General features: G+C 40.8%; 1 protein-coding gene across 9 annotated transcripts in view; it reads right to left on the bottom strand.

The window, feature by feature from the left end:
- Positions 1-557: 557 nt before the first annotated feature.
- ZNF521 (zinc finger protein 521) overlaps positions 558-27899 on the bottom strand; it is a 233394-nt gene continuing 206052 nt past the window's right edge. For all 9 annotated transcript variants that reach the window (XM_082754442.1, XM_082754443.1, XM_082754444.1 and 6 more), the window contains one exon: positions 558-1877. In XM_082754442.1, coding sequence (XP_082610568.1) covers positions 1848-1877 — 30 coding nt within the window. In that variant the 3' untranslated portion in view covers positions 558-1847. The remainder of the gene's footprint in view (positions 1878-27899) is intronic.

Genomic DNA, 27899 nt, shown 5'->3' with positions numbered 1-27899 from the left:
GACACATTTTTTTTTTTTTCTTGAAATATCTGGTAACCTGAGACTTTTAGACTTTACTTCTTCCCTCTCCGTCCTCCATCTGTGGACAGTCAAAATGTGGCATCCAGCAAACTGGAAATCACACTTGATATCTACCCTGACAGCAATAGGCAAGCAGCTCCAGCCATTTGGACTGTTGTGATGTGCAGCTCTTTAACTGCAGTATGTCAGCAACACTGGTTTCCATGGGATGAATCCAGCAATTCAAGCTATAGGATATGATACTAAAATAGCTGGAGAATGTTCTTTTTGGTCCTCTTTTGTAGGTGAGCTGGAGGGGGAGGAGAAGGAGGGATACTGGTAGGCAAGGTTAGTTTTTATCCCCTTTCTGCTTCTCAAAACTGCAGGCAGCTAGGAGCCAATTCAGACTCCAGCAAAGCTGTGAGGTCTTGCAACAGCTCCCTCAGGGCCGTGGTGCCACTGAGCATCATCTTGCTCTGTGCACCACCTCCACTTCTGCTACCCGCGTCAAAAGAGAGAGTGAGGGTTGTGAAGGGAACAGCACTACTGGCAGAGCAGTGGTGGATCCCAGTAGTCAGTGCTAGACCCAACTCACTAAATAGCATACCATTGAAAAACGCCAATAATTATACGCAGAAGATGTGTGGTGACTCCTCTGGCAAACATGTCAAGTGTACGGGTATGAAATTGTTGAAATTGCCAAAGAAGACAAACAAAAGCAGAAAACAGTGAATATTACCCTCAATCACATATTGCTTTATGTATGTTTAATTTTTTTAATTGCTTTTAAGTATGTTTAAAATTTATTTATTTATTTATTTATTATTTTTTTAAAAATTTTTAATTGCTTTAAAGTATGTTTAGTTTTCTACCAGTACTTTTAGTTAAATGGTCAGCTTTGAGAACAATGTCCTACTGCCACTGACCACCACACGGGTCCTGACACAATGGGATTCTAGATCTTGGTGGCCCTTTAGGTACTACAGGAGCAATAGCAACAATGATGCTTTCAAAGGAAAAAGACAAGACACAAGCACACTCACACATAATGGTAAACTGAATTTATTTCCTTTTGGAAAACAATTCCAGTAATCTCCAGGTTCAGACCGCAGAGTAAACATTAATAACAGTAACATACAGGTTAGTTCAACTGATTCAAGAATTTGGCTGTGTGAAATCATTAAGGAAAGTCTTGAACACTCAAAGCTTCAAATGGTATCCAGAAAAAAAAAATTCTTTGACAATCTACATAACAACTATTGCATATATGGTAATGCTATCTGTCATATCGCAAGGCTTACAAATATATATACGGGCCTTATTCAACTGTGGGTTCCTGCTCTGTGAGAAAGAGTCTCTTCATATTTTTTGCAAGAATCTTCAGCAATAAAAAATAGTCTTGGATTCATCCGCTTGTATACCAAAAGAGAGAGATTTCTAGACCGAAGTTTAAACAAAAGGAAGGCCAAACAGAGCTGTAATGGAACATAGCTATTACCTTCTCCCTCCTCCTTGAAAATGACACTTTTTCTTAAGCTTTTTTTTCCCCTCACACAGTATTATTATTATTTTTATCCTTCTTGAATAGGGCCCAAGTCCACTTGTCTTTATAAGACCATTTTAGTATCAGACAACATAATACATGTGCAACACTTTATATACAGGAAGTCTATCCGGTGCTCAAAAGTTCAAACACATGAACATCCAACAGTTTCGATAATACAAGTTCTATGGTACAATACAATGTTTCTGAATAATATACATTAACAATGAAAGTTTCGTGCAAAGAGTAAAACGTGTTCCCTTTTTGTGCCACAAAGAATCCTCTGGAAGAGATGGGCCTTGCACTAACTGCTATGCTGGGTCATCGTATGATTCTGTAACGAAAAGAAAAGAGACAGCTTAGTCACAGGATAGGCATTTCTACCAACATCACACAAAATAATGTATTGGAAAGAAAATATCTTTGACTCCTCCCTGTTTTAAAGCAGCCAGAAGAAGAGTCTTTTCTCAAAGAAAAGAGCTTTTCCCAGCTGTCTCACACTGCTTTTCTTTCCATAGGTCACCAGAAAGGCAACATACTGTCTCCAGGTACGTTTGGGCAGACCTGCCCCAGGGAAACTGCACACCAGTCCTGTGGTTCTGGTGTCTGCTTACATATGTCTGATGGTTTATACATTATGCAAATGAGAAGTATGTTTATTTTGCAGAAAAGTCTGTGCTGTTTATAAACCAAGCCAAACCAAAGCAAAACAAACAAACAAAACCCCAACATGCTAAATGGACGCTGCTTCCTCAACTGTGGCATCACTTCAAGTATTTTATTACATTAAAACTTATTTCCCCCTAAATAGTGTAGCACAGTGTATTCTGGTAAGAGTCATTCTGTGCCTAGCACAGCGATCAAAGGCCGATGAGAAAACAGGAGGGGCTGCCACAGTCCTTCCATCAGTCTCCAAAAACCACCGATATTTTTCCTCAAGTGAATGCAGTGCCTTATGAAAGGTAGCACAACATGGACCTTGGAACCTGCAGTGCTCCTTTCCCATATGGGTAATGAACAAATGCAGCAGCAAACACACGTTTCACCCTCTTTCCTACTGCTGCCCTAATCTAGTCAACCACTTTTAGGGATGAGATGCTATTTCAATGCCTGCATTGGCTCAGATCCTACACAAGCACTGAGCTAAAAGCAGGGAGCCAATCCAGTGCATGTTAAGTCTTCTCCAAAGTAAACTGATCCTCAGAAAATGGACAAAGTCTGCGAATGCTGCTTCCAAACAACAGAACAGCCACTGATTAGTGATAAATTTTGCCCTTCTTAGTCTGCACCAGACTTGTGCCATTGACCCGGAGGGGATGGGATGGATGGCCCATCCTGTAATTGGGTCCCAGCTCATGCTGTCCCCTCACTATGCTTTATCAGCTTAATCTGTCTTCAAACCCCTTTGGACTAGTGCACTTCAGGATGAACTTGTTCCCCGAAGGCTGTCAACATTTTCGGTGAAGTGAACATCTACTGAAGCATACCTTTCAGAGCCACCCATGAAAAGGCACACAGAAACAGCCTTGGCAAAACAAATGTGAAATCCAGCATGACTGCAACCCAGTCTGATAGCTCTCCCTTCCTTTCTCTTTCTCTCTCCCTAAACTGTGCACGCACACAAACAATAGCTCATGGGACATTTGGCAAGGAAAGGATCTTACAGTAAGACTGAGGAATTTTTAATGTAGTGCCCTTCTCAAGATTAAAGGAAAATGACCCAGTGACACTTAAAGATGCAGTTTCCAGATGTGAATGCAAAATGATTTAATGCTGATGGCAGGAATTCCAGACTGTCCAAGGCCAGAGTGTTAAAAAAATACACTCTACCACTTGATTTCATCTAGCTTCTTATCCTTCACATAAAGTCATTTCAAAATGCTGTAAAGCAGTGACAATACTCTGCAGACTAAAATGTTGGCTGGTCTCAGGTAATGGGCTCTGACTTGAAAACCACAAAAGCAAGGAAATTAAGAGTTTAGCCTGACAGTAGGCCCTTTTGTCATCCTGTTGTGCCCATTTATTGCAGCACTTATGGCATAACACCACAGGCTTATTGGAGACCCTGCAGTACCTAGAAACCACAGGACAGGTTAAATATGGGGTAGCAGCCTGAATGCTGATTCCTCCTTTGATCCTGAGCAGGTGAAGTCATATACCAGTTGTTACATTGCAGAGAGATATTTGGGGGGTGCCTTTTGTTTCTAATCTGCTGAGAGCAAGCATGTCAGTCATTCCCATTTTGATTTCTTTCCACTGCCTGAACAGTGCATGATCAGTGTGGGGCTGGTTGAACAGTTGCATATGGAGCAGCCAAAAGGTGTTTTAGATGTGTGGGCATAACTCTGGCTGCAATGACATTTTTGATTAAAAAATAAAATGGCCCAAATGAGAGGGAGGCAAACTAAATGAAGCATGACTCAAGGCCTGACCTGCTCCAGCTCTTGGTGTCCCTGGCTCCCGTGCCCTGGGGTGCAAAATAGGATTCTCTTGATACAATAAAGAGGCAGTAGAAGAAATCAAGTGTTGCAGAGAAAAGCAAGACAGGGCAGGATACAAACATTACGAAATTCTTTGAGCAGCTCAGGCCTCAAAAATGCAAGTGTACTTATTGTAAACAGTCAAAACACAACATGCTTTCCAAAGTAATTAAGGCTCCCCAAACATGAAGGACTAGGGAGAAATACCTATTTGGCTAAGTGGCAAAAAATACCAAGTGGAAGCACTTCAGGAGCATACCATTGACAAGGCAAGCAGGCGAAGGATGGGAGGAGAGAGATAAGACAAGAAAGAAAATTCTGTAATCCCATGGAGAGCCATATTCCACTCCACCAAAAGCCATCTATTGGAGACCCCATGTCTAAGTGACTGAAAATTGCAAACATTAATCCCAGTTATGAACTGTTGTTGTTTTTATGAGGGGTGTTGTGTTTAAAAATTTAGGGCAAAAATCCTCCTCCATTATCCGCACAGCGGATCTCGACTGTGATGCTCTCTCTTCCTCGCGGGCGGCGAGCTCCCCACCTCCCCGGTGGAGGAAGCGCCCGCGGGTGGGGAAAGCTGAATTTGGAGCCCCTGCCGGCAGGGACGTGGCAGGGACACAGGAGCATGGGCACCCAGGGAGAGCATGAAATTACAGTCGAGATCCCCTGTGTGGCTCTGAGGGCACACTGCCCTTCACTAAAAGTACACTGCACGAACTCAAAATGCGTCTCTGCCGGAAACTTCAAAATAGTTTTGCCTGAGTTTGGAGCAATTAGTGCATCCACTTGCCAAAGCGAAGTCTTTAACTAAGTACACGAGATATCATGTGCTTCCCTACTTAATATCCCCCAAATTTGATTGCATATAAACACATCTGCTTAATTATGAGGTTGTCTCCCTGTGAAGCAAAAATTTCAATTTCCTACTCAAGCAATGGAAAGGGAAAATATTTTTTATTAACGTAATCCTTCCTGGACCTCAGCAATAGCTGCATTAACATTTCCAAGAGCTACAGTTTCATGAGGAGAAACTAGTTTGCAAATACAAATGCAAGCTTTGCATGCACAAAATGGAGGAACAGTGAAGCAGAAGGTCTGTGTGTCACTGCATTTGTTACTGCATTAGACACAGACCCAGCCAGGAAAGCTGTCTGACCTCCCCAGTTTCTCTGTCTTGGTATTATCTGAAAAGCAGGTATATTACCTGGGAGAACCCGAATTCAACGTATTTCTCATGCAATATAAACTCTTTAAATGCATTTGTCCTGTTCCTATATCTATATATTAGCGGAACCCAGAATCCTAACTGTTATGTGAGCTGCTATAAAATTGTATGCTGCCACTTTTCTAGATGAAAATGCTTTGAGATATCTTTGTTGTCAGTGCTATGGAACTAGAAAACAGGAACAGGTTTCATTATAATACTGGGTGGAAGAATCTCCTCTGCAAAAAAAAAATAAATATATATATATATACATATAAAGGTTTCTTTTCAAGACAAAAGAGGTAGCATTTTCGGTTGTTTGATATATGTCTTTATGTCTTCATGTTTCAGAAAGAACATGAGATGTATTAGCTAGTAAAAAGTTCCCACCCAAAGCATCAAAATTAATGAAGAAAAAAAATCCACAGATAACCACAGACATCGTTCCATCAGAATCTTTAATGTGAACTGCGGTTGCATTTGATTTAAATGGGACTTGTGCTTCTTATGACTAGATGAAGCAAGACCCGGTTATACCTGACAAACAGTGCAAAGAGGGTACAAGTGAAGAAGTAGAAAGATAAAATGTAGATGTATTATTTCAACAGATGGTAACGGTACCACAGCAGCATGTTATTTTTTCCTTAGTTCAGGAACACAAACACGAGTAATCAATCATCACTGATTAAGTAATTATGGTACCCTACATGTTATCACTTATCTGGAATCCTTTACCTGTGTACATTATGGATCACCTTGTATTTTTTTTCTTCTTTTTTTTTGCATTCAAAGAAAACCCACAAACCTGAACCCCACTGCGCTGCAATACAGTTCCAGGTTGTAAAACAGAACTCTACATTACTATCAACCTTTAAGCACTACAATTTTATTTATTTATTTTTTTTTTTAACAAAAGCAATTGGTTTCCAACAGGCTGGATAATAAGTCTTTTGACCTGCATTCTTCTCTGACCCATTAAGGTCACCCCTGTGCTTGGGCATATAGCTGACTTAGGAAATGCCTGCAAGTCCTGCATTTCATCTCCTGCCCACTCAAAATAAAGCTTTCTTTAAATGTGTCTGTACGGGTCCCTGAAGACCAGGGAAGCATCCCTGTAGTGGGCAATGGAGGGACAGAAGCTTCTGCCTTTATTAATGAATGCAGACCATTATGAGTCTGGCTGGCTCCTGCACTGTTCCCAGAAGCATATACTGTACGTGACTTAAAATGCTAGAATATTGACACAAAGCGAGCTGGGCACCCCTAAGGAAAATTACTCCTTGGATATAATGTAGGCTCGTAACAGCTATTAGAGTACAAAATAAAACCCTCCGGGATCAAACTGACATATACCGCATTCTACCTACTCCTCAAACATTAGAAGAATTTCTTTGTGAAGGCATTCTCAAGGACAGCATTAAACTGACTTTTGTAGCAATCTGCACCAGCTTTTTGGCTTACAGCTTTTAGTACTAAATCTCTAGTTTGAATCAATATAAGTACTATATCTTCCACATTAATCAATACATTTGGTTCAATACATGTTCTATTAAATTATACTTTCTAATCAAGATTTTCTGCTTCTCTTCCCTTCTTTTTATTCCAAACTTTTTACCCTGTACCATACTTCTCAAACTGTCTGCGGCTAGTAAGGGGACACTGGATTTTCCAGAACTGAAGGGGAAGAAAGAAAAGCTGGCAGAAAAGGCAAGCCTAGCAAAACCTTAAGTGCAGCTGTAATGACGAATCACAAATTCAGCTTCACAGAGTCAACACAGTTTCCAGAACTTCAGTCTGATGCCTCATTACTTAGCCGATTGCCATGATATAAGACCTCTTCTGCAGAAAGCTCTGCATAGGAAAGTGGTGAAATACTACATCATGTGGAAAGGAGCATGGGGGAGGAGGGAACAGGCGTATGGCAAACAAATGAAACTTACTTAGACGTAACTATAACTTTAAGAAAAATCTCAGTAAAGACTGATTTTTATGCCCTTTCCTCAAACTTGTGCCGTTTCGGTGCTGCAGTGCACAGTTTCTTGTCAAAGCCCCATTGTATTGTGGCAGGGTTCTTTCCTGGTAAACTGTAATATGATTATACTCAAGTCTAAATTGATGAGATATTTAGATTTGTGAGATACTAAGATTAAATACACACTATAAATTAAGATGTAAAAAGATATAATTTAGTCCAAGTCTTTGGGGATATTTGAAACATTTGGATAGAAGTTCTCTCTAGCAATCTGAGTGATGTACACAGTTACAGCAAATGACTTTTCCACACCTGTGTAAGGTTTGGTGGAATGTGGTTATTCTTCATACGCAGAGAATATGAAATGCAATGTCAAAATGATAAACACATATATTGCAGACACTTGCCGCTGTATCACAGATCAGAAATGCTACGCTGATGTCCTTGTTTATGGTTTCTCTTTCTTTTCTCCACATAATCACTGTGAACCTGCAGAGAAACTGTTGCATTTTCTTTTGACATTTAACATCATCTTACTCAGCTCACAATAGCATCTTATAATCCTTTCTAGATGACACTGTGTCACCATTAAAGAAAAAGGTGAAATGTCATAATAAAAGAGAAGAACAAGAATTAAAGAATTTAAAGACAGAAAAGACCCATTAGGGCGTTTTCTCCACCCATCTTGCCAATGTTGGATTACTGCCTATAGTGTAATTTCAAGTGTTTTGCCCAGTCCAATTTTAATTAGAGCTTCCAATGCTCCTCTTGGGAGGCTGTTTCACAACTTCACAGACCTCAGGGTTAGGATTTTTTTTTCCCGATGTTCATCCCAGGAGAGGAAGAGGCTCAGCCAGCCCCAAATCACATACAAAACCAGAGCTGCATAGTCAGGAGCTGATTTCAGTAGAATATCTGGGCCATTTCAAAGCATCTGAATGCAGTCAACTTGCTTTCACTGCCTCAAAACATTAAGGCCCCCCTTCACTGCTATTGCAGGCAATTAAGATGATTCTATCATGTGCGCTTCTCAGGTTCAGCTACAATACAAGTAAATGTGTAGTAGAGGTGGGGTTTAGCTGTGTTCCCACAGTGAAAACAATCCCTTCCACAGTCCACCTCTGCCAAATGTATTAACTGAAGGTTTTAACCCTGATATATCTAGGGCCATTCTATGCTATAATCTTTAGTTGTACTGACAATCATCTATGAGCTATGGTTTACAATCTATAAACAACTCTGCATTTTCACATAGGTGAAATACAAAGAGCAACTTCAGCTGAAACTCTTCATCAGGTGATGTGACCACAGATTACTACCCCCTCAAGTCCCTTTATTCCTTTCATAAAACATGAGCCATAAGAAATTAAATTATTATATCAGAAATCTTGGATCTAACAGATGTTTCTAATGTGTCTGACTGAGGAAATTATATTGTTTCTGAGACAAAAATGCATATATATTCAGAATGCAACACTTATCCTGAGTGAATGAGGGAGCTGGAAAGGAGATGAAGTCTGACAGTTTTTCATAAGTAGGGAGCTAAACGGAGACTTTGAAGTTCTAGAGAAGAAATAAAACTCCAGGCAAGGTGTGCCTGCCACCAGCATCTTCAGTACTGCAGTGCAGCTGACAGAGCAGGAGTGTAGATGAATTTTTAAATGTACTAATATTGACATGGAGTTTCATCCAGACCCAGTTTGACCATCAGCATAGACCTAACAAAACACCATCACCAAAACTTGAGATTCCCAAGGAAAGAAGTATTTGATCTGAACTAAAACAGAGCTATTTCCACAACAAAGGATGGGCCAAATCCCAAGAGAAACTATGTGCCCATAAATATCACTTATCTATGCATAAATACCACTTATGTGTGGTGAGTTTATGTTTACCAGCCTTTGAGAACCAGCTCTGTTCTCAGACATGATGGCCACTTAACCGGTCATCTCAGGTCATGACTGACCACTGTTCACAACGATAATTTAAGAAATCCTACACTGAACTACAGTTATTCAGATAAATTAGTTCACATAAGCTATGTGATTTGATATGATATGATATTAACATTTCTGAAATGACATGACTGCTAATCAGATCATTTGCTTAATCATATTTATGTAAAAGTCTCAGTATTCTGGTTCTTTTACTCAAACATTTCCAGCTGGACCACAGAAAACAAAATCATAAAAAAAACTTTGAATGGATAGCATGTTCTCAGGGATGCAAACTGCAAACTAAAAAACAAACAAAGAAAACCCAATACTGATTTTTCTTCAGAGACTTACATTAAGTCACTAGTAAAATGCCAGTGATTCCCTTTTGGATTGATTATTATATGAGAGTACCTACATCACAGATTCTCTGTATGGAAAAGAATGACATATATTTTTAGGTACAGCAAATAAGACCTTCATCGTTCTTACCAGAAGTGAACGGAGGTGAACAAAAGTGTCCGTTCACCATCTTTGCACCTTCCTCAGTACAAGTGTCGGCAGGGGCTCCTGGTTAAGCCCCTGACATAAATCAGTGTAGCTCCAAGGCTGCTTTAACCTATGGTGCGAGGTAATAACCTTCCAGTGGCCTCCCTTACACTATCAGGTGTTTATTGAAATGCAATGGAACTTGCAATGACCTCTCCATTCTGGGCAAGGCATGTTTGGACGTATGATTACCTCTGTAAATGCTGGTGAAAGGAGAGAGGGAAAGAGGTAGGATGAGTTCACAGCAATCTATCAAATCTGGGAAAAAACTCCATTCTATTATGCTGTGAAGTGGCTGTATTGCTAATCAGGATCCAAGCCTACATCTTGTTTGTAGAAAAACAAGGCTTTGGTGATGCTGTAAATGTTTTAAATTAATACACAGGCATCCTACCCCAATAAGAAAATTGTTCACTAAGTGGGAATAAAAGCTTAAACAAAAAATGCGAAAGGAGGCACTTCTGAGAAATATATCAAAAGTCTTATTACTTTAGAATATGATTACGATTACCCTGGTATAAATTAAGAGAAACTCCACTGAAAGCAAGGGAGTTACAAGATAGGGACAAGTATGAACAGAGCCAGGGCTGTGAAGTTTAAAACAAAATGAATATTGCTCATCTACTGATTGCTTCTCGCTCACCCTCTGCAGAGGGGACAGGCAGAAGTCTCTTCACCATGTCAGACACAGTCAGGCAAAGAGCAGGCTGAATGAATCCTGCTTATCTGCAGCTGCTGTGGAGTAGAGTAGCTGAGGACAAAAAGCTTTGATAGGCAGTACCGCCCGATAAGATATTCAGGGATTGGGTCAGTGTTTTACAAACAGATGTGTTCAGTGGCTAGCTGTTGCTCTATTTTTATTTTTTCTTTTTTCTTTGTTATGTTTAATTTATCATGCTGGTGCTTTCTAAACTACAACATCTGTAAACAAGTTTAGGTTTGACCTCCCTCCTATTTTACATCCACGAGGGGTACTCCTACTTCATACTCTAATTTCAGATCCCCTGAAGACAAATGAATCTGTGGAGACAGGTGTAAAACAAACAAACAAACAAACACAAAAAGCCCTTGGTCTGACAATATGTGTTCATCTTACGTGAACACAAATTTACCTAGCTGGGAGTGAGGAACTAGCTCCTGGAACTGAAGCTTTGCTATGTACAGATTCCTTTATAGGTCAAACCCAAATAAACAAACTACTGCTAAATATTTAACAGCTCAGTGCAGTAATTAGTGACAAATAATGGAAGCTTAAATTGATAATTGCGCAGAAATGTCCTCTTGGAAACATTACATGTTACTTGCTTCTCCTGTGTATCTCACACTCATTGAATCCTGTTAGGTCTTTTCAGGGATTAAACTGACAAAGGAACCTGTATTTTACACACATCTGTTCAGTTCGCGATGAAGTTTGCTAGGACGTGTCAGCAGGAAACTTCCAAGTGGATCTTTTTCTTCTCAAATTCCCATTCTGGGCTCTCTGACTTGAAGCAGAGTAGCTGCTGGATCAAGTGAATTGATTTCAAACCTTAAACCAACCAGCAGCTCCAGAATTTCAGCTCTTGTCCATAGGATTCAAAAGGTCACCCAATTAAGATGGGGAAGCACACAGAGCTGTGATTTATATGCAAAGGGCAACCTTTAAAACAATGATCCTTCCCTGTTTTCCACAGGTGCATGTACAAGAATTCCTTTGAACAAAATTACAAGTGAAATTACAAGTTTCTTGACACTGCCTGAAAGGAAAGCGCTGTAACTTGTCTGCACTCTTATTATACGGGCGGACGCATCCCACACTTGTATCGATCACCCGGTTCACCTCCCTACCTTGTGACATAATGCTGGGTATTGTGCTTATCAGGTGATAAAGGGACAGCCTGGAATTTGGATTCCCTGCACATTGCCAGCCAGTGCGTGCTGCCTTGTACAACAGCACTCAGCACACAGGAGGTTATGGATCAGCCCAGGATTAACACAAAGTGACTAACACAGCTTTCACTCAGCTAAAAGCAAACCCCAAACCAGCCCAGGTTTCAAATCACCAAACCCAGCTTTTGTGAACAAAGATCAGACCTGGTAGATATCTGGCATACATATACCCAATTAAGAGAGAACATGTAAGCAGACTGGTATGTATTTTGGATCCAGAAATCAGAAACACAGGTGAAAATGTTTCCTCTCATCTGTGGTATGTCAATTTTAAAATGTGTAGAAAAGAAAAGGAAAGACAATGGAGTTCTGCTAGCTCTCCTCCCTTGGAAATGTCCAAGACCCAGACTCAGTTACACATTGATGCATCTTTTTCCTTCATGACAGTATGTAAGGAAATCCAGATCGAGCAGGTTTGATGGTAATAACCAAAGATTCCTGAGCTGATAAGCAGAGGTCCCATTGCTCTCAGTCTCTGACTTCCTTCACAGCTGGTCACTGTGTCAGCCCACACAGTGGACTTGGACATCTCATCGTCCTTGGACATCTTGGACAGCAAGGAGTAGTGGGAACTGGGGCAGTCATTACATGACAGGCTTGGTAAAAGTATGAATTACAAATACACTTGTTCGTAAAGAAAACAGGGACCATTTTTGTCCCTTCAAAGCTGGTAACTAGTTAGGCAGTTAAGAACTCTCTATTGAAATGTTGTTCTTAGAATGACCCCACTGGAGTTCTCTTCTTTTCAGTTTAAGAAATTCCATGTTGTGAAGGTGATTTTGAGACCAGAATGCTATTGTGCCCTTCAAAAAGTCACTACTTCTCTCAATTTTTTAAGGACATACACTGTAAATCAATAAATCTGGAGCGTTTACTGACATGTGGTACCAGAACAATAAAATTTTATGTCTGTCATTGTGGTTATTGGTTGTAAAACAAAGAAGTCTGGATTCTCTATTGTCTTCTGTTTTGTTGTCATTTGCATCTGTGTACAAGCAGTGTGAAATATGACCACAGCTAAATGGGAAGAATTTTACTCTCACTTTCACCTCTTTCCAGAACCTATACAAGGGGCAAGACAGAGAAGTCTTACCCCTTGTAAGCCCAAGGCACACATTTAATAATCCCCCCTCCCTCCCAATAAGTACTGCACACAGCAGCATCCTTCTATGCCTTTTTTTCCATCCTCCCTGGGAGGCGAGAAGCATCCCCCTCCCGAATGCCATTCTTGGAGGCTGGTCATCCCGTGTCCTGTCACACAGCTGGCCAGTGACACGTTGCAAGACAGACGTGTCATTAGAGCCAGCCTCGACCCCGCACTGACAGGCGAAGAAGTGCCCCCCTCACCCCTGGGCCTGGCTGGCGGTGCCGTGGCACTCCTGCCTCCCTGGCTGTCTCCTGCTGGGGAGGCCAGCCTGGTGCAGCTGCCACTTGCAGCACCCCTTGCTGCCCGTTAGGGCTGTTTTTTTAGCCTGGCAGTCTCGTGATCAAGTGAAAAGGATCACGCTGAGGAGGGAAAATGACTGGAGACGACACTTACGCTCGTTTGCTGCCTGTGTTTAGTGCCGAGCTGCCTGAAATACTGAACTTTAATTCCTTTACAAAAAGATGTGCTGTAGCTATGGTGAGGCTAATCTATAACCCTCGCAGTCTTATATAATTTGCTACTCCAAGTTAATTTTAATTCATTACAATAAAACCCACCTAATTAAAATAACTCTTTAAAGTGAAGTATTAGCTTGATCCTGGGAAAAAAAAAAAAAAAAAAAAAAGACAGAATCTTCTCATCAGAGGGCGATTCATCATACGGCAGTGCACACTTACAAAAATGCAAAGGTAAAGCAATAAACAAGTACCCACAGCAGCGGGGCCAGGCGGAAAGGGGCAGGCAACAGGAGGCCTGCTCTCCCATCAGCACGCTGAGGATCCTGCCACACAGAAGTGGCACTTACTCTAATTTAAAGCTCTCACAGTTACTTCACCTTGGCAAAATTTATAAACTAATAACTTCAGTAAACAGACCGGCGCTGCAAACAGGAAAATAAAACCAATGCAAAGATGCAGGCCCACAGAGGAAGCAGCTTTCCCAGAAAGTTACTGTCTTCAACAATAAGATAAAACATTTGTTTGGGGGCTACTCTTCTAGTCCCTGAAGTTCAATAACAGTTCTGCATTGTAACATTAGCATCAGCAAGATCTGCACTGCCTCTTCACTCTGGTCTGTATTCTATTCTCTCCACAAATCTCTTCAGCATCTTAAGGCATTTTACAAATCGGTATGCTTGTGTTCTGGTCAGCTCAACCAAAGAAATACTGCTGGATTTGAAAGAACCTGCTCTGGGGCTTTGGCTTTCCCTTAAAATGTTGTTAAATTGTCAGGTAATCTGCTTTCAAAGTGCCAGTTCTAAAACATACTCATATTTGCAATTAAAGCTCACAGTCTTCCTGGTTTCTACTACTTTTTGTTTCTCAGTACCTATTAAAAATTACAAAAATGTAGTGTTCTCCATTTACATGAGCAAAGAAGAAAACCAGAAAGCAATTACAAGGGTTAAGCAGCAAGTCTACGGAATACATGCAGCACAATATTGGAATGTTTTTTCGTGTGTGTGTGCTGTATCCTAAAACACACCACTTTGTAGAAAGTTCTTTTCAAATCAAAGCACTACTACAGTAAAACAACTGCAGGCAACATTCCTGAGCCACGACGCAGTTTGTGTCAGAACGCTCATCACTTCAGGCTGACCTGTCAAACTATCTTTGGGAACACGATAAAAAGGCAAATCTGCAAGTTGGTAAGAAACTTTTGAATGATAAAAAGTATGCGCTGCTCACGGACTACAGAAAATAATGCTGTGCAGTGCCAGCTGAGCTGTTCTGATGCTGACAGCAGATGTCTGCCCCTTCCTACTGCTTACAGGCACACCTGCTCGGGCTGTGCTCCTAAGACTACTGTGAGAGAGTCAACGTTGTGAAGCTCCAACAGAAGAAACCAAATAAAAAATTAGGGCTCAGTTGAGTGATGCCGAGAAGAGATCAGTATTTAGTACTATACTGCTATCAGCAGTCATGCTATATTATAAATTGCATGTGGATGAAGTCAGTGAGATGACATTTTTGAACCTTGGGAGGCAATTTCTGGTGCTTACATTTTGAGGAGATTCTCAGCACCTTGCAGAATCTGACCCCTGAATCCAACCCATGTACTTGGGTGGCTCAGTAGGGTCTCAAGATGCCTTGTTTTAGGCATCAGGGATTAACGTTTTGGCCACGGGGCTTTTCCAGAAACTAACACAGTTGTCAAACAGTCTACAGAGCTCACCAGAGAATCATTTCTAAGGGTTTTGGAATCACCACTTTTCCGAGATATATTTCTCTATTAAGTTCTGCAGAACAGTCCAACATCTGCAGAGACTTACCATTCTCTGATAAATTTTTGTCATTTTCAGACTAATTCCTATACAACCACCATATATATTTTTTTTAAATCCTTGTGGCCTAAACATTCAAATCTTGGGCCAGCTCAGTCCTCAGTGCATGTTAAAGCATTCATAAGGCTGCCCGACCTTATGCCAGCCTGTAACAGCACCTGAGGGATTTATATATCAATTAAAAAACCCTGGAATTCATTGGAGTCTGAGACGTGCCTGCAAGGACCAAAAGGGAGTGATACAGAACCAGCTAGCAAAATAAACAGGAATTGCTGCATACTAAGGGAATCCTTGGCTGTCTGACTAAAGGTACCTTTTATACTGGCAGGGGATGCAAATTGGAGCCCGAGGATCCGCACTTTCATTTTCAAAGCACTTTGCAAACATCAACCACTTCACCTTCACACCATTGCTTCGAGGGAAGTAAATATGTGCAGTTCCAGCATCCTCTGTTTTCTGGAGGTGCAAAGAAGCACCCGGTGTTTTTTTACAGGCACAGTCTGTGTTCACACACAAAAGGGAGCTTTTGACAACCTCTTCCTTTGTGGGCAAATGAGTTTCCCAAGGACACCAGGGGAATTAGTGGCAGAAAAGGGATTAGCAGAGAGATCCTGCTATCCAAGCCTGGTGATCAGTCCGCCCTGCCTCTCCTGGAAGACACCAAGGCATCTCACTGCATCCCAGCCATAAACTGCGTTGTTGTACAGGGCAGATTATTGCATGTCATCCTTTATAATCTCTCCTTTAAGAGGGAGTCTACCCGCTTTCCATGCGTTCCCCCTCTGCTTCCCCCCGCAGATGGTGGCAAGGTTAGAGACAAGTTGTTTTCTCAAGGCCGAGATTAAAAATGGCTCTGTGTTTTGCTAAGCATTCCTCTGAAGCATGGGCAGCGCGTGCGTGTGTGTGTGTCTGAGAAAGACCCCAGTGAAAGGGAGGAATGAAAGATGCTAAACAATGCTGCACAAAGTTGCAGACTGTTCGGCTACAGGCCAGAAAATGAATCCAATTTTTCATTCTGTCATTATAAATATTTCAGTGCAAATGGTACTGATTTTCTGCAACTGTGGTTAAGCAAAGGGCCTCCGAGTGAATATTTAAGAAAAAAAAAAAAAAAAAGGAAAAGGAGAAGAAGGAGGAAGGGAAAAAAAAAAAAAAAAAGAAAAAAGAGGGAGGGGGGAAATTAAGGTTAGCAACCAATTAATTTCAAACTTCAACAGCAAAAAAAAAAATCTGGGAAAATTTCTATAGCGATGTGGTGTATGTGACTCCAAGAAGGAAGAAAAAAAACATTTACTCTGCTCTTCTTCTGACAGTTTCTCATAAAATATCTGCAGTCCATCTATCTTTTAGTACTCCAGGCTCCTCTGGAGAGCAGAAAATAGTAGTTTAAAGCTCACTTCAGTGCCAGTCTGCGGGAGATTGCTTTCCACAGGACCCCTGCTGATGGAGGCCTAGGGGAAGAGGCCCAGGAGTTATTCAATCAGTCCAAGGCTCTGGGGCGGCTGGGGGTCCGCTGAGGGCTGATTATAAAGCTGCCCTCCTGTTGCCTGCCTCCGAACAGAACGAAATGAGCAGCCTCTTGCTGAGCAGATTCTGCAAGAAGGAATTTCACCTGTCACGGAGTTTGTCAGAATTTCAGGATTTATCTTGGTGCAAAATTAATAAAATACCAACTAGGATTTCAGCCTGACTACTCAGCTGTGTCATCTCAAAGTGATCTTTCACCTAAGAAAACCTGGACACGGAGCTACTGAAGTCATCCTTGCCCTACTTTTGCTCTGGAACTTCAGCAGGATGCTATGACTGAATAACAAAACCATCAGATGTGGGTTTCCTGACAATTACACTGAACGTCAAGCACTGGGTGGGTGCTACTGTCCTAACGCGTGACCTTCCACCTTACTTCCGTGCTTCCCGAATCTCCCTGGAATAAGCTAGGAATCTGAAATATAAAAAGATCATTTCTGTAGTTTATAACCTAGTAGGTCCCTTATGGCAGCACATCTGTTAAGTTCATATGCTGGTATTCCAGGTCTGGATTTGATTTATAAGTTTTAAAGGAGTACAAACAACAGACTACATAAGATTACATTCAGTGAAACCCTGCAAATTAATATTGCTGTGACAGTCAAGTACATGGTCCTTTAACCATATTCTGAGTCTAATATCTATCCTTGCAGTAAAGTGCCAGGTTGATAAAGCATCATCTCAAGCTTCTGTGAACAGAGTTCAGCTCTTTCCAAGCTAGATAGTCTCACCGGTCTTCTGACAGTGCCTTACAGCAATAATAATAATAAAAAATCTTCGTATACTACCTATTTAAGTAAGATTGTGCTAGCTTATAGCACTTGGTCACATGAATTTCAAGTCTCAGGTAGCATAGAAGCAATTAACTTGCAGCCTGCAAGAGAGCTTTTCTGTTAAAAGGGGAGATCAACTTGTAGAAAATAAAATTGTTGTCAGCTATGCTAGCTGACAGGTAAATAAATATTATTAAATTTACGATGCCATTGGTTCAACTCATGACATGGAAAAAAGAGATCCACTGTACCAAGAAACAGCAAAATATGCCCAGATTGGGAAGAAAGATGCCATTAATAGCTCTTACTCTACAATGTGGAAATTTCTGTACCCTGTTCAAAGCTGTTTGCTGTCTGAAGTAACAAATTTACCTTTCGATCTGCTCGTCAGCATTTTCGAGGGAGAGCTTAAAACAAATGGTAACACAACCCTTTCTTACCTCCTCACCCTTTAAATGACAATTCAACATTAATACTCATCATAAAGCCACCTTTACCAGGCAGTAGTAGTCTGACAGTTTTAACACCAAGAGATCTCACAGCAAAGAGAGAGAGAAAGCACGCAAGTGGATGCACAGATGGTGGGAGGGGACACAGGGTGCTCTCAGCAGGCTACAGTGGAGATGCATTAACTCCACAGAGGGATAAGGGCTTCCCACCAGTACAGTCATGAATTATAACTGAGCATGGGAGTGAGTTCTTAGTGCCTGTCTCACAGCAAATATACTGTTCCATTTTCCTGCACAGTCACCTTTCACCTTTACAAACTCAAAGCAAAGCAAAATGCACCACTAATATTAACAGTAGCTCGGTTGCTTTATATTACACAGCACACATCTATCTGTACACACAAAGTATGGAGGGGAGCAGTGCATCCACTGACACAGAGTACCCACCAAGCTGATTTACACACCCACGATCGGTGCCTGTGCCTAGCGATTCTGCTGCAAAATGAGGCTGTAACAATGCAGACAAACAACTAAAGCTGCGTGTAGAAATGTGTGTAACTCAGCAGTATTGGTTCACGAGGACTGAATCATCTCTTTCCACCTTCCCTTGTTAACGGGGTGGAGGACATTCATTTCAGCTTTGAACACAAAGGAAGCTCTACTTAAAAAACACCACGAAAGCCTACAAAAACACTACACTCTTTTTCCACCCAAAATCATATTTTAACCTCAGCCTGATCAAAGCACGGTGAACCTGACCCCGGTAACAGGTAGGAAAACTAAACCTGAAAGCTGTTCCTCCTGGCTGGGGTTTTGTAATGAACAGCTCCAGTTGTGTAGCCATCTGCATGTGAGTCCCTTTGACTAATGTTTGGAATGGAGCAATCTAATGATGCTGATGCTCTAAGAAAAGAAAAAAAAAAGAAAAAAGAAAAAAAGAAGGAAAGCCACCACTTTTGAGCCAAGTTTGCTGTTTACTGGAGTTTCCTGGACGTGTCTCTTTATGAATCACTGACCACACCTTGTTTTTACAAACTATCTGCACCTCCTCCCTAGGGGAATTCATCCCCTCCCAACTTTCCTCCTACTCAACAAACCTATCAATGGAGAAAACTTGTTATTTTAGGCGGCTGAAAATTTGACCAATTTAAAGGATTCATTTACCATGCCTTTCACTTTCGTTTAAATCCTCAGTGCTCCTGTTCTAAATGACAGCACCGCAAGCGCTGCTTTTAAGCACTATTCATCTTGCCTACCACATCTCAGCCTTTCACACAGAAGGCTGCTCTCTCTCCAACAATGGAGTCTTACTCCTTTATAGCTGGAGGGCAGAGACTGTTACGAGCTGTAGACTTGCTGCAAATATCACAATAAAGGATACAAATGTGAATTTCTCTTAAAATACAGGTTCAGCTCTGGAGGTACCTCGCTTTAGAAAGCTCTGTCAAGAGCAAACAATATATCTTCCTCCAAAACGCACAGCAGCCACCCAGCTGAAGCTGCTTTTCCAAATGATCTAACGTGTCAACGGAGTCGGGATGATTGTGAATTTTATACCTTTCCCCATTTTGTGTCTCTAATCGATATTTTACCTTCCTTCACACTTGACATACTCAATCTTGGTTTGGCAGCATGTCTTACAGAACTTTAAAGACAAAGATCAAACATCCCCCTCTCTCTCCAAATCTCTGAGTTTGAGGAGAAGTGGGGCTACTGAGCTAAGCTCTGTGGTGGAAGAACGTAGGGGTTGGACTACAGACCCTGGAGGGTGGCAGTTTTGCTGATACTGATCCCTATGCACCAAAAAAGCATAGAAGAGTGAGGATGCTGGGGTATAGCAAGGTCATCGCAACCCTGTGCTAGCACTATGGGGGGAATTTGGGGCAGATCTCGAGCGACAAGCTTTCAGTACTAGCGTTGTGCCATCACTCATTGGGAATCGGCAGGACCAGTGAAGAGTGGAGCCAGGAATGAGGAGCTTATTCACAGGGACGGAGGGAGGGGGGCCGGCAGCAGGGCAGGGGGAAGGGAGGCAGATTTGCAGAACTGGCCATGAAGCTCCTCAGTACACCATAGCTGGATGCTTCATAAAGTCACACTGATGGCAGTCCCGGAGATGGCCATCTGTTGTCAGCTCTGGGCCAGATGAAAGATAATATAACGGCAGCTACTGGTAGCTAACAGCAGGGCAGTTGTAGGAAGGAACGCGTCCTAGAATGAAGAAGTGGTGCTTCCTGTTTAGCACAGAAAATCAGTCATCGATATCAACTACATTAGCAAGAAATTAATGGATGGACAATTAAGAGAACTGAACTGATCTACCAGGGAAATCATTCACATGCAAACACAGCGCTTATTTCTTCTGCTTACTCCAGGTGTATTAGCCAACTGATCTGACTAATGACGAGGTGTAGGCTGAAATGGTCAGGGCACAGATGATAAAAACTCATTTTCTGCAAAGGGCAGAATTCCATTTCTAATGATTATTTGTGGGTCAGGGAATACATTTACTGCTTTCCCTGCCCCCAGTCTACAACAAGACTCCCTGATGTTCACAGAGGTTTCTACAGGGACTGAGGTTAGAAATTGGCCTTTATGTAATAACTGAACTTCCCCTTATTACTATCATGATTTATTTTTACAAGTGTCTGATCATTATTATCAGCATCACTCAGCAGAAAAATGTTGGCCTTCTAACCACTATTATTTCTATCTTGTTTCGTTCTTTGCCCCATAACCTCCTTCCTGCTTTTCTACTCCTTTGCCTTTTGTTTTCCCTCTTCTGCCTTCCTGTGTATTTTCATTTCTGCAGCAACTTATGATTTGCTTCTTTGGACTGAAATCCTGCACACTTTGCTGTTCCATTTGCTAAAACAATCAGAAATCCTGATGTTAATGTTGGCATGTAACATCATTGCTATGTTTCAGAATCAACACTTAAAAAGACAAAGGAAAGTGAAGCTTATCCTCTCTCTGATTGCCATTGTTTCCGTCTGCTTTCAGACTGGAGACAACAAACTTCACTTAATATTTTCATAACAGTCTTTGCAGTCACAAGGCTTACCATATTTTCTGTTTCTACAGAATATATTTAATGCTGACCATCCCAGCCAATAACGTGACCAGATCCAAAGTATGGGTTAACGTTTTTTGTGTTGCAACTCATTTTTTTCAAAAATAGATACCTATATTTTACATATATATACACATATATATATCCAGGCATTCAAGAGCATAAACAGGAAGGAGTAGGTAAGATAGGGACATATATTCAAGTATACACACACTTGGATATGACTCTATCCCCGTTGAAGGAGAAGGAATATACATTTTTCCTTATTTTTGTATGGGTATATTGTGGGTGTAGCTCAGTACTTATTCTGGACATCATACCTAACTTCCAATCCTTTTGCCATTTTACTGTTCCATAAGTCTGAATTTCTTTTCAAGATAAAAGTGGTTTATTTAAAGGTAATACTCATCAGATAACTGCTACATTGTCAATGTAGCAGTTCTGTAATTTCATCAATAATATCATCCAAGCATCTGAAAAAAAAAGCAGAACCGTGACCAATTCAATAGCTGCAGAAATTTGAGGAATGTTTTCTCAGGGAATGGGAGATTTTGTGAACACATCGTTTCCTGCTTATTTACAGGAAACAGTTCAGAAAGTTTCACAAGTTGACTGTGTTGCACATAGATTTATAAGTATATGGAGAATGTGGGAACAAGTAAGAACCAGCCCATCTTTGTCAAGCACTATTTAGTGAAATCAAAATGGTCCCTATAAAACTCGGGCACTTGGGGCTTGGTGGGCTTTGCAGTGTGCTATAAATATTCATGGTCTTACAAACTACCCACAGGGAGTGTTTACATTTGAATAGGCCAATCAAAGGCTGGTGAACTCACCAGCTCCAAACCTGGAAATTTCTTATTTGGAAAAGAATCACCACATGAAAACCTAATATGGCTGTAACACTCCTGTATCCCCAGCGGGGAAGGGGCACTGAAAAGGAATTCTTTTTTTTTTTTTTCTTCTTTTTTTCTTCTTTTTTTTCTTTTTGGTATTTAACCTTTGTTTGACATTGAAGCAAAAGACATGTAGGGGAAATACTTTGAAGGTATGTCCTTAAAGAGCTAATGCGGGGGTGTCTCTTGTCATTCTTCTCATGATTGCCTTTTTGAGAAAATTTGCAAAGAAAGTAATTCCCCCTTCTACGGAAAGAAGTCTCAAGCCTCAAGAATATGAGCCTGAACTTTTAAAATCTTGAATGACATAGAAACATACTTTATCTGCTTGGGCGTTGAGAATTTCCAGGGACATCCTCTTAAGCATGGATTGTCTTAGGGAAATAAAATGCAGTTGATAAAGCCACATGCATACATGCACCCATGTGCACATACCTACATTTTCCTTGAAACAGAAAGCACTGTAAGGGTTCAGGAAACAAAGCACTCAAACTAGTAATACTTGCAACACATGCCTCCCTATCTAGTTCCCTTAAAACATAAGCATTAATTACGTTCCTATCTCTGGCACACATATTGTTATCAACATACTCCCTCACTTGATAGAGACGATGCATGGTTAAGTGGAGCAAGTTAGTACCAGACTTTGCAACTGAATCCAGCTCTATTGACTCCCAGGCATCTGCTCTGACAAAAGCAACCTGCTAAGGACTAAGACCAACATTACTGAACGTGGCGCCTGTATTTAGACATTAAAACTGTTTTGCTGAAACCTTACAAAGAGGCTGTGGCTGCTCATCACCCATGCTTTTACTAAGGTTGCTAACGTCAGGCATTTATGACCTGATTTCCTGATGTACTCAGCACCAGCTTCTTGCACTGACCTTAACTACAGCTGGAGGTGCTCAGCACCCTCTCAGAAATAGGCCATTGAGTTTAAAAATGTTGGCCTAAAGCTTTGATTGTTAATTGGATTTCAGGTAGACTTCTTTTTAAGAAGAGCTGACAAAGTTATTCCCTGCTGGCTTGTGGCCTTTGGGGCCTAGAAAGCCAGCATCTCTGTTCCACTCCTCAGCCTAAGAGTTTGGGGACCTAGAAATGCCAGAGCTAATCTCTAATTTCACTTAAAAATGTTTTGAGGCCTTTTCTCTGTGAAGCAAACATCCTTGAAAATGTAACTTCACCTGCAGGTTTTAAAGTTGTGTCCCTGTTTTTGTATAAAGAGTATAAATTATTCATGCTCTCCCCTGTTGTCATGCAAGGCTTACCATTGGGATCTACACAACACACAGCCTCAACTCTCTTGGGGGCACTGGCAAAACAACTCCTACCTGGAGGTTGTGGTGCCACTGCTGATGCTATGGCTGATGCTACTCCCACACCAACCTCCTTCCCAGCTGGTCCCCAGAAGGAGGCACAAGGAGGCAACTCCAGTCCAAGTCAATTAGCAGTGTTCTCTAGCTGTCCCCATACAAGAAAATACAGGAATTGAATCCCAGCTCTCTTACTGTTTCCAGTAGTGGTTTTGGTCAAGACTTTTATTTTTTTTTCAGTAGCCTAGAGTTTGCTTAGCTATCCTCTAACTCAGGGTAAGGGTATTTTTAAAAAGTTTGCACAACACTGAGATCTTTGGGAGCATTTTATAATGCAGAAGTCTTTGGAAAATGTAACCCTTAAAGAAAAGAAGTAAAGACTAGAAGATTACTTTCAACATAGCTAAACCCTGGAGCATGAAAGTGTTTCAAACTGGACATCCAGAAAGGGACACACATAAAGTTACATAAAACTTCTGGAGACTCTTCTGTGCTGCTCCTGCCTTGCTCTGCTTCATGTATGCTCCACTGTCAGCTGCTTGCACCAGGAGTTGCGAATGTTCTCCTGCTGTTTTAAACAACGTGGATAACATCTGCTGTGAGTGTTTCATTCTTTCTTTCATTCTTTCCCTGGGGAAGGAACCGTGTATTTCAGTTTGGAGCAGCTCTGTTGTGGGCTGGGGTTTTGGGAAAGGTTTAGAAATCTGTGCTCAGGTACGTGTTATACGAGAGAAGGGAGCCTTTAGCACCTCTAGGTGCCAATACTCTTAAAAACGTAAGCTGAGGATGTTCAGGGCAATACTTTACTGCAGTGGAAGTCACTTCTGCATACCTGGGTCAGCCTGCAGGAAAGCTGTGGCTCCCATGCACTGTAAGCTTCAGCTCTTTGATAAAAATACTCACTAAGCAGGGCTGTCAACTAAGACACTGTTACCAAAAGGGAAGAACTATTCAGGTGATCTTGGAGACGTGCTGGACCCAGAATGAGTCTTAGAGCACAACCGGGCAAACACGTAGGAGGGCAGTGCAGACAGCAAGAGAGCATGCCGAATGTGCTCCTGGTCTCTTTTTGCTACTGAGGATCAGTGCTGCAGATCTCAGTATTAGCTGGAATGTCCTCCAGTCTGATGGCTTCATGCCCAGGTATTCTCTGCTGATGGAGTCCAGACGGGAAGCAGCAAGGGCGTGAATCACTGAAGCCAGGTCCCTTTCCAACAGGATGGGAAGTAACTGCTGATCCAATTATTTCTTGCCCTAGTTTTATGTCTGTAAAGTGGGGATACTTAACTACCCCATGAGCAACTAATTATTAGCTATAAAATGTTAAGTAAATGCTCTATTTCACGAAAAAGAGAAGCAATTTTTGTAGTGGGCAAAATGGTCTTGAGAGGCCATGTAATCTTGGCTAGTATCATATTCAGAATGAACTATCACCACTGATAAAACACTGTTCCTGTACAATTATTCAAAATTTCTACTAGGCATTGTTACCTCTCTGACCCATCAACATAAAATAAATCTAAAATTAAACCATTCATTCTGGGTAATACCCCACAATGCCTTCTCACAAATATGCCTTCTCACAAACACCAAGGTGTGTTGTGTTGGCTATGGAAGGAACACTAGGACTGGAAGTAGGAAAGGAATGTCTACTTCTCATCAGGCACAAAGGAAGCACTAACATTCATTCAAACATCTAAGTCTAAGTCTGAAGTCTAATGCAAAAAAAAAAAAAAAGGCACTGGAAATAGCATGATGATAAGAAAGGGAAGTTTTAATAGGCAAAATTGACTTTTTCATGATTTATTGAAAATTCAACATTAAATTAAATTAGCAAGAGGTTTCTTTACATCCTTACAACTTAAAAATTCAGTATAGTGGATGATGAATGGAGAAGAGTGTTTTAGTTAAATCTGTACAGAAAGCTGTATGGTCATGCTCCATCTGTAGAGAATTTCAACTTCTGGGAGACATCTATGCACTGTATAAGAACACCTATCTTGTGGCTTCCTTATCTGATACTCATATCAGATATATTTCTCACTTTAAAGATTGTTACAAGCCTAATTCTATGATTCTGTTTATGAAAACTGCTTATTATACTAAGCACGTCTTATTAAAAGTGTTCTATTCTAAAGAATAAACATTTTTAGGGACAAACTTTATCAGCTCGATTTCGAAAGTGTAAATACACCACATAGTCATTTGAACACTCACTGTGGAACACGTAAGTGTGCAAACTCAAAACTCAGAACACCCTTAAAATATCCAGTTCCATTATATAAGGTTTCTATTTGCTTCCTTTCTGCAGTGGTAGTATCATCTTCAAAAATTTAAAACTAGCTCAATAGCTATGGAGCACAAAGCTATTTAAAGGAAGTGGTAAAGGTGGGAGAAGAGTAAGCTATGGAGAAGATTAAAACTAAGTCTTGCACGTTTTCTCTAAGAAAGGCACATATTTTATCAATTAAATTTGCAAACAGAGAGAGACCAGAGTAGTAGATAATGTGGAAGTATCAGCTCAGGACATCAGATTTCTAGTCCTATATTGGCCACCAAGGGAAGCTTGGTAGGGAGTGAGGAGACAGTAACTTCCCCAAGGTGAGAAGAATGTCGTATATATATTCTCATGTTCCTGTAGTCTGGTTTTCCTGGAACAGGAGTCAGAAAATCAAAAGCAATGAAAGCAAAGAATCACACTGGGCCAAACACCAAGTTAAGCACCATTATAGTGCATTTATTTTCTGTACCCCTGAATTAATTCCTTTTAATTATCAGCTGTGCTATACACATGGAAAGGGCTTCTATGTTATTGTGTTCTTCTCTGCTCAATCTTGCTCTTGTTCTTATTCTGCCCTACAGCCATGGAGCGCTGTCCATGGCTTCTAATCTGAGATGATTAGCATCTCTCATGTATGGGAGATGCACTTTAGATGCATGTTTAAATTAAAAGCAAGAAACTGCTCCTGTTAGAGGAAATAAATAGACTGTTATGCTGCAAGCCCCAACACAAGCCACGGTAATGTGAAAGGATAGAGAAACATAACCCGGAGGCTAGTTGCCAAAGATTCCACTGCTTCAGCTGGTAGATAGCCTGAACAAAGCGATGCTTCCTAGAAGAGGTTTTAAATGAGATCTTGAGATCAATGTATTTTCAGTAAAAGCAGACTCCAAAGGTCAGTACCTACTGCTCTGCCTAAGTGCTTTGCTGCCCTTTTACCATCCTGGGTAGATAACTGGAGGTAAGAGCAGAAAGCCAGTGATCCCAGCGTATGTGAATGGCGCGATGGAATGGCTTTTTTTTTTTAAACATAATGAATTCTCAACTGGGGTGGGGCTACACAAGTTAATTAAAATAATAAACATAATGAATTAAATGAATAAGAAAATGAATACCTTTCCCTTTTTGCCAGCATAGATAAGCCAGAGAGAGGCTGTCTCTAAGGGTATGGAGATGTGTTCTGTTAAGAGCCTTCTGCAGCACGGAACAACCAACACACTGATTGTCACCTAGCCAATGTAGAGCATAATTTGTCTCTCTGTGGGGACATCCTTTTGTGCCCTTCACTAGAAAACCAGGTGCTTCAGTTACGTTGAAGTTTTAATGAACTAAGCTTAGATGGAGACAGCAAAATCTTGCCCTGAGTCTTGGGCAGGGATGAATTTTCAGTGGAAAATCATGTGCTTTTATTATAATAAAAATGCGGAAGGCAGCTGCTGGGGACCCCATGTATTTTGAACCGAGATCGTATTTTAGAGAGACAGATCAGCAAGGAGGTGGTGTTACATGTCACCTGGATCTCCGCATTTTGCATCTACAGAATCCAGTTATCTATTCTGCCTTTTTTAAACCCAGTCTGAATTCTGCTGTTAAAACTCATTTCTATCCTATTGTTCCTGTTTCTTCTCACAATTTTCTTTTGCATACCTGTACTTTTTTTCTTTTTTTTTTTTTTTCTCCTTTTGGTCTGATTTCTCTAACAATCTTTCCTATCTATTTTCAGACATTGTCAATCTCCACATCTACCCACTTCTGTATTTTGATTAATGATGAAAAAAAGAATTTGTGAAAATCAGTAAGCCAAAATATTTGAATATTTTCTTCCTAAAAAAGCAGTTTCAACTTATTGGAAGCACTTTGAAAAACAAAACAAAACAAAAACAAAAACAAACAAACAGAAAACAACAAAAACAACACACAGAGAATATCTTGACTGAAAAAAGCAAAGAAAATGATTCCACAAAAACCATGCTGTGGCTGAAGCAAATACAACAAAATTAGTTTCTGACCTTTCCTCATTCCACTCAGTTTCTGCTTTATTTTTCCCACAAGTACAATAACTATCTACACAACTCAGACCATTTTCTGACTTCAAAACTCAGTCCTGCCTCTTCCTGTCTACCACTATGTAAGACTGTTTTTTTCCCCCTAAACATTTAACTTTATCTTTTCTTTTCCTTGTTCTCCTTCCAGTTTGGTTCAGAGTTTGCATGTAATACCTAATGCAGACAGAAAATAAAACAGATTTGGATCTATGAGAAATAGGAGAGAAATTCAGCACAGGCACTTGAAAGTATCACAGGTATGGTCCTCCGGATGACCTATGGGTCCATCAAGACAGAAGGTAAGAAAGACCATCAAAAAGGCTTTCTTCCTTATTGCTTCCATGCAGAAATGGATTATTAGTGCAATCTACATGAACATCAAACTCTTACACAATGAATCAATATATGGTTTAAATTCTCTTATTTCTTTTTTCTCCAAAAAAAAAAGTATCCCATATCATCACACCAAACATTAGTATCAGGTTTTCAGAATGTAA

The sequence above is a fragment of the Aythya marila genome (assembly GCF_965140915.1).
Source record: "Aythya marila genome assembly, chromosome: 2".
NCBI lineage: Eukaryota > Metazoa > Chordata > Aves > Anseriformes > Anatidae > Aythya > Aythya marila.
The sequence above is the reverse complement of the archived record's forward strand: the minus strand, read 5'-3'. Positions and strand labels throughout refer to the sequence as shown.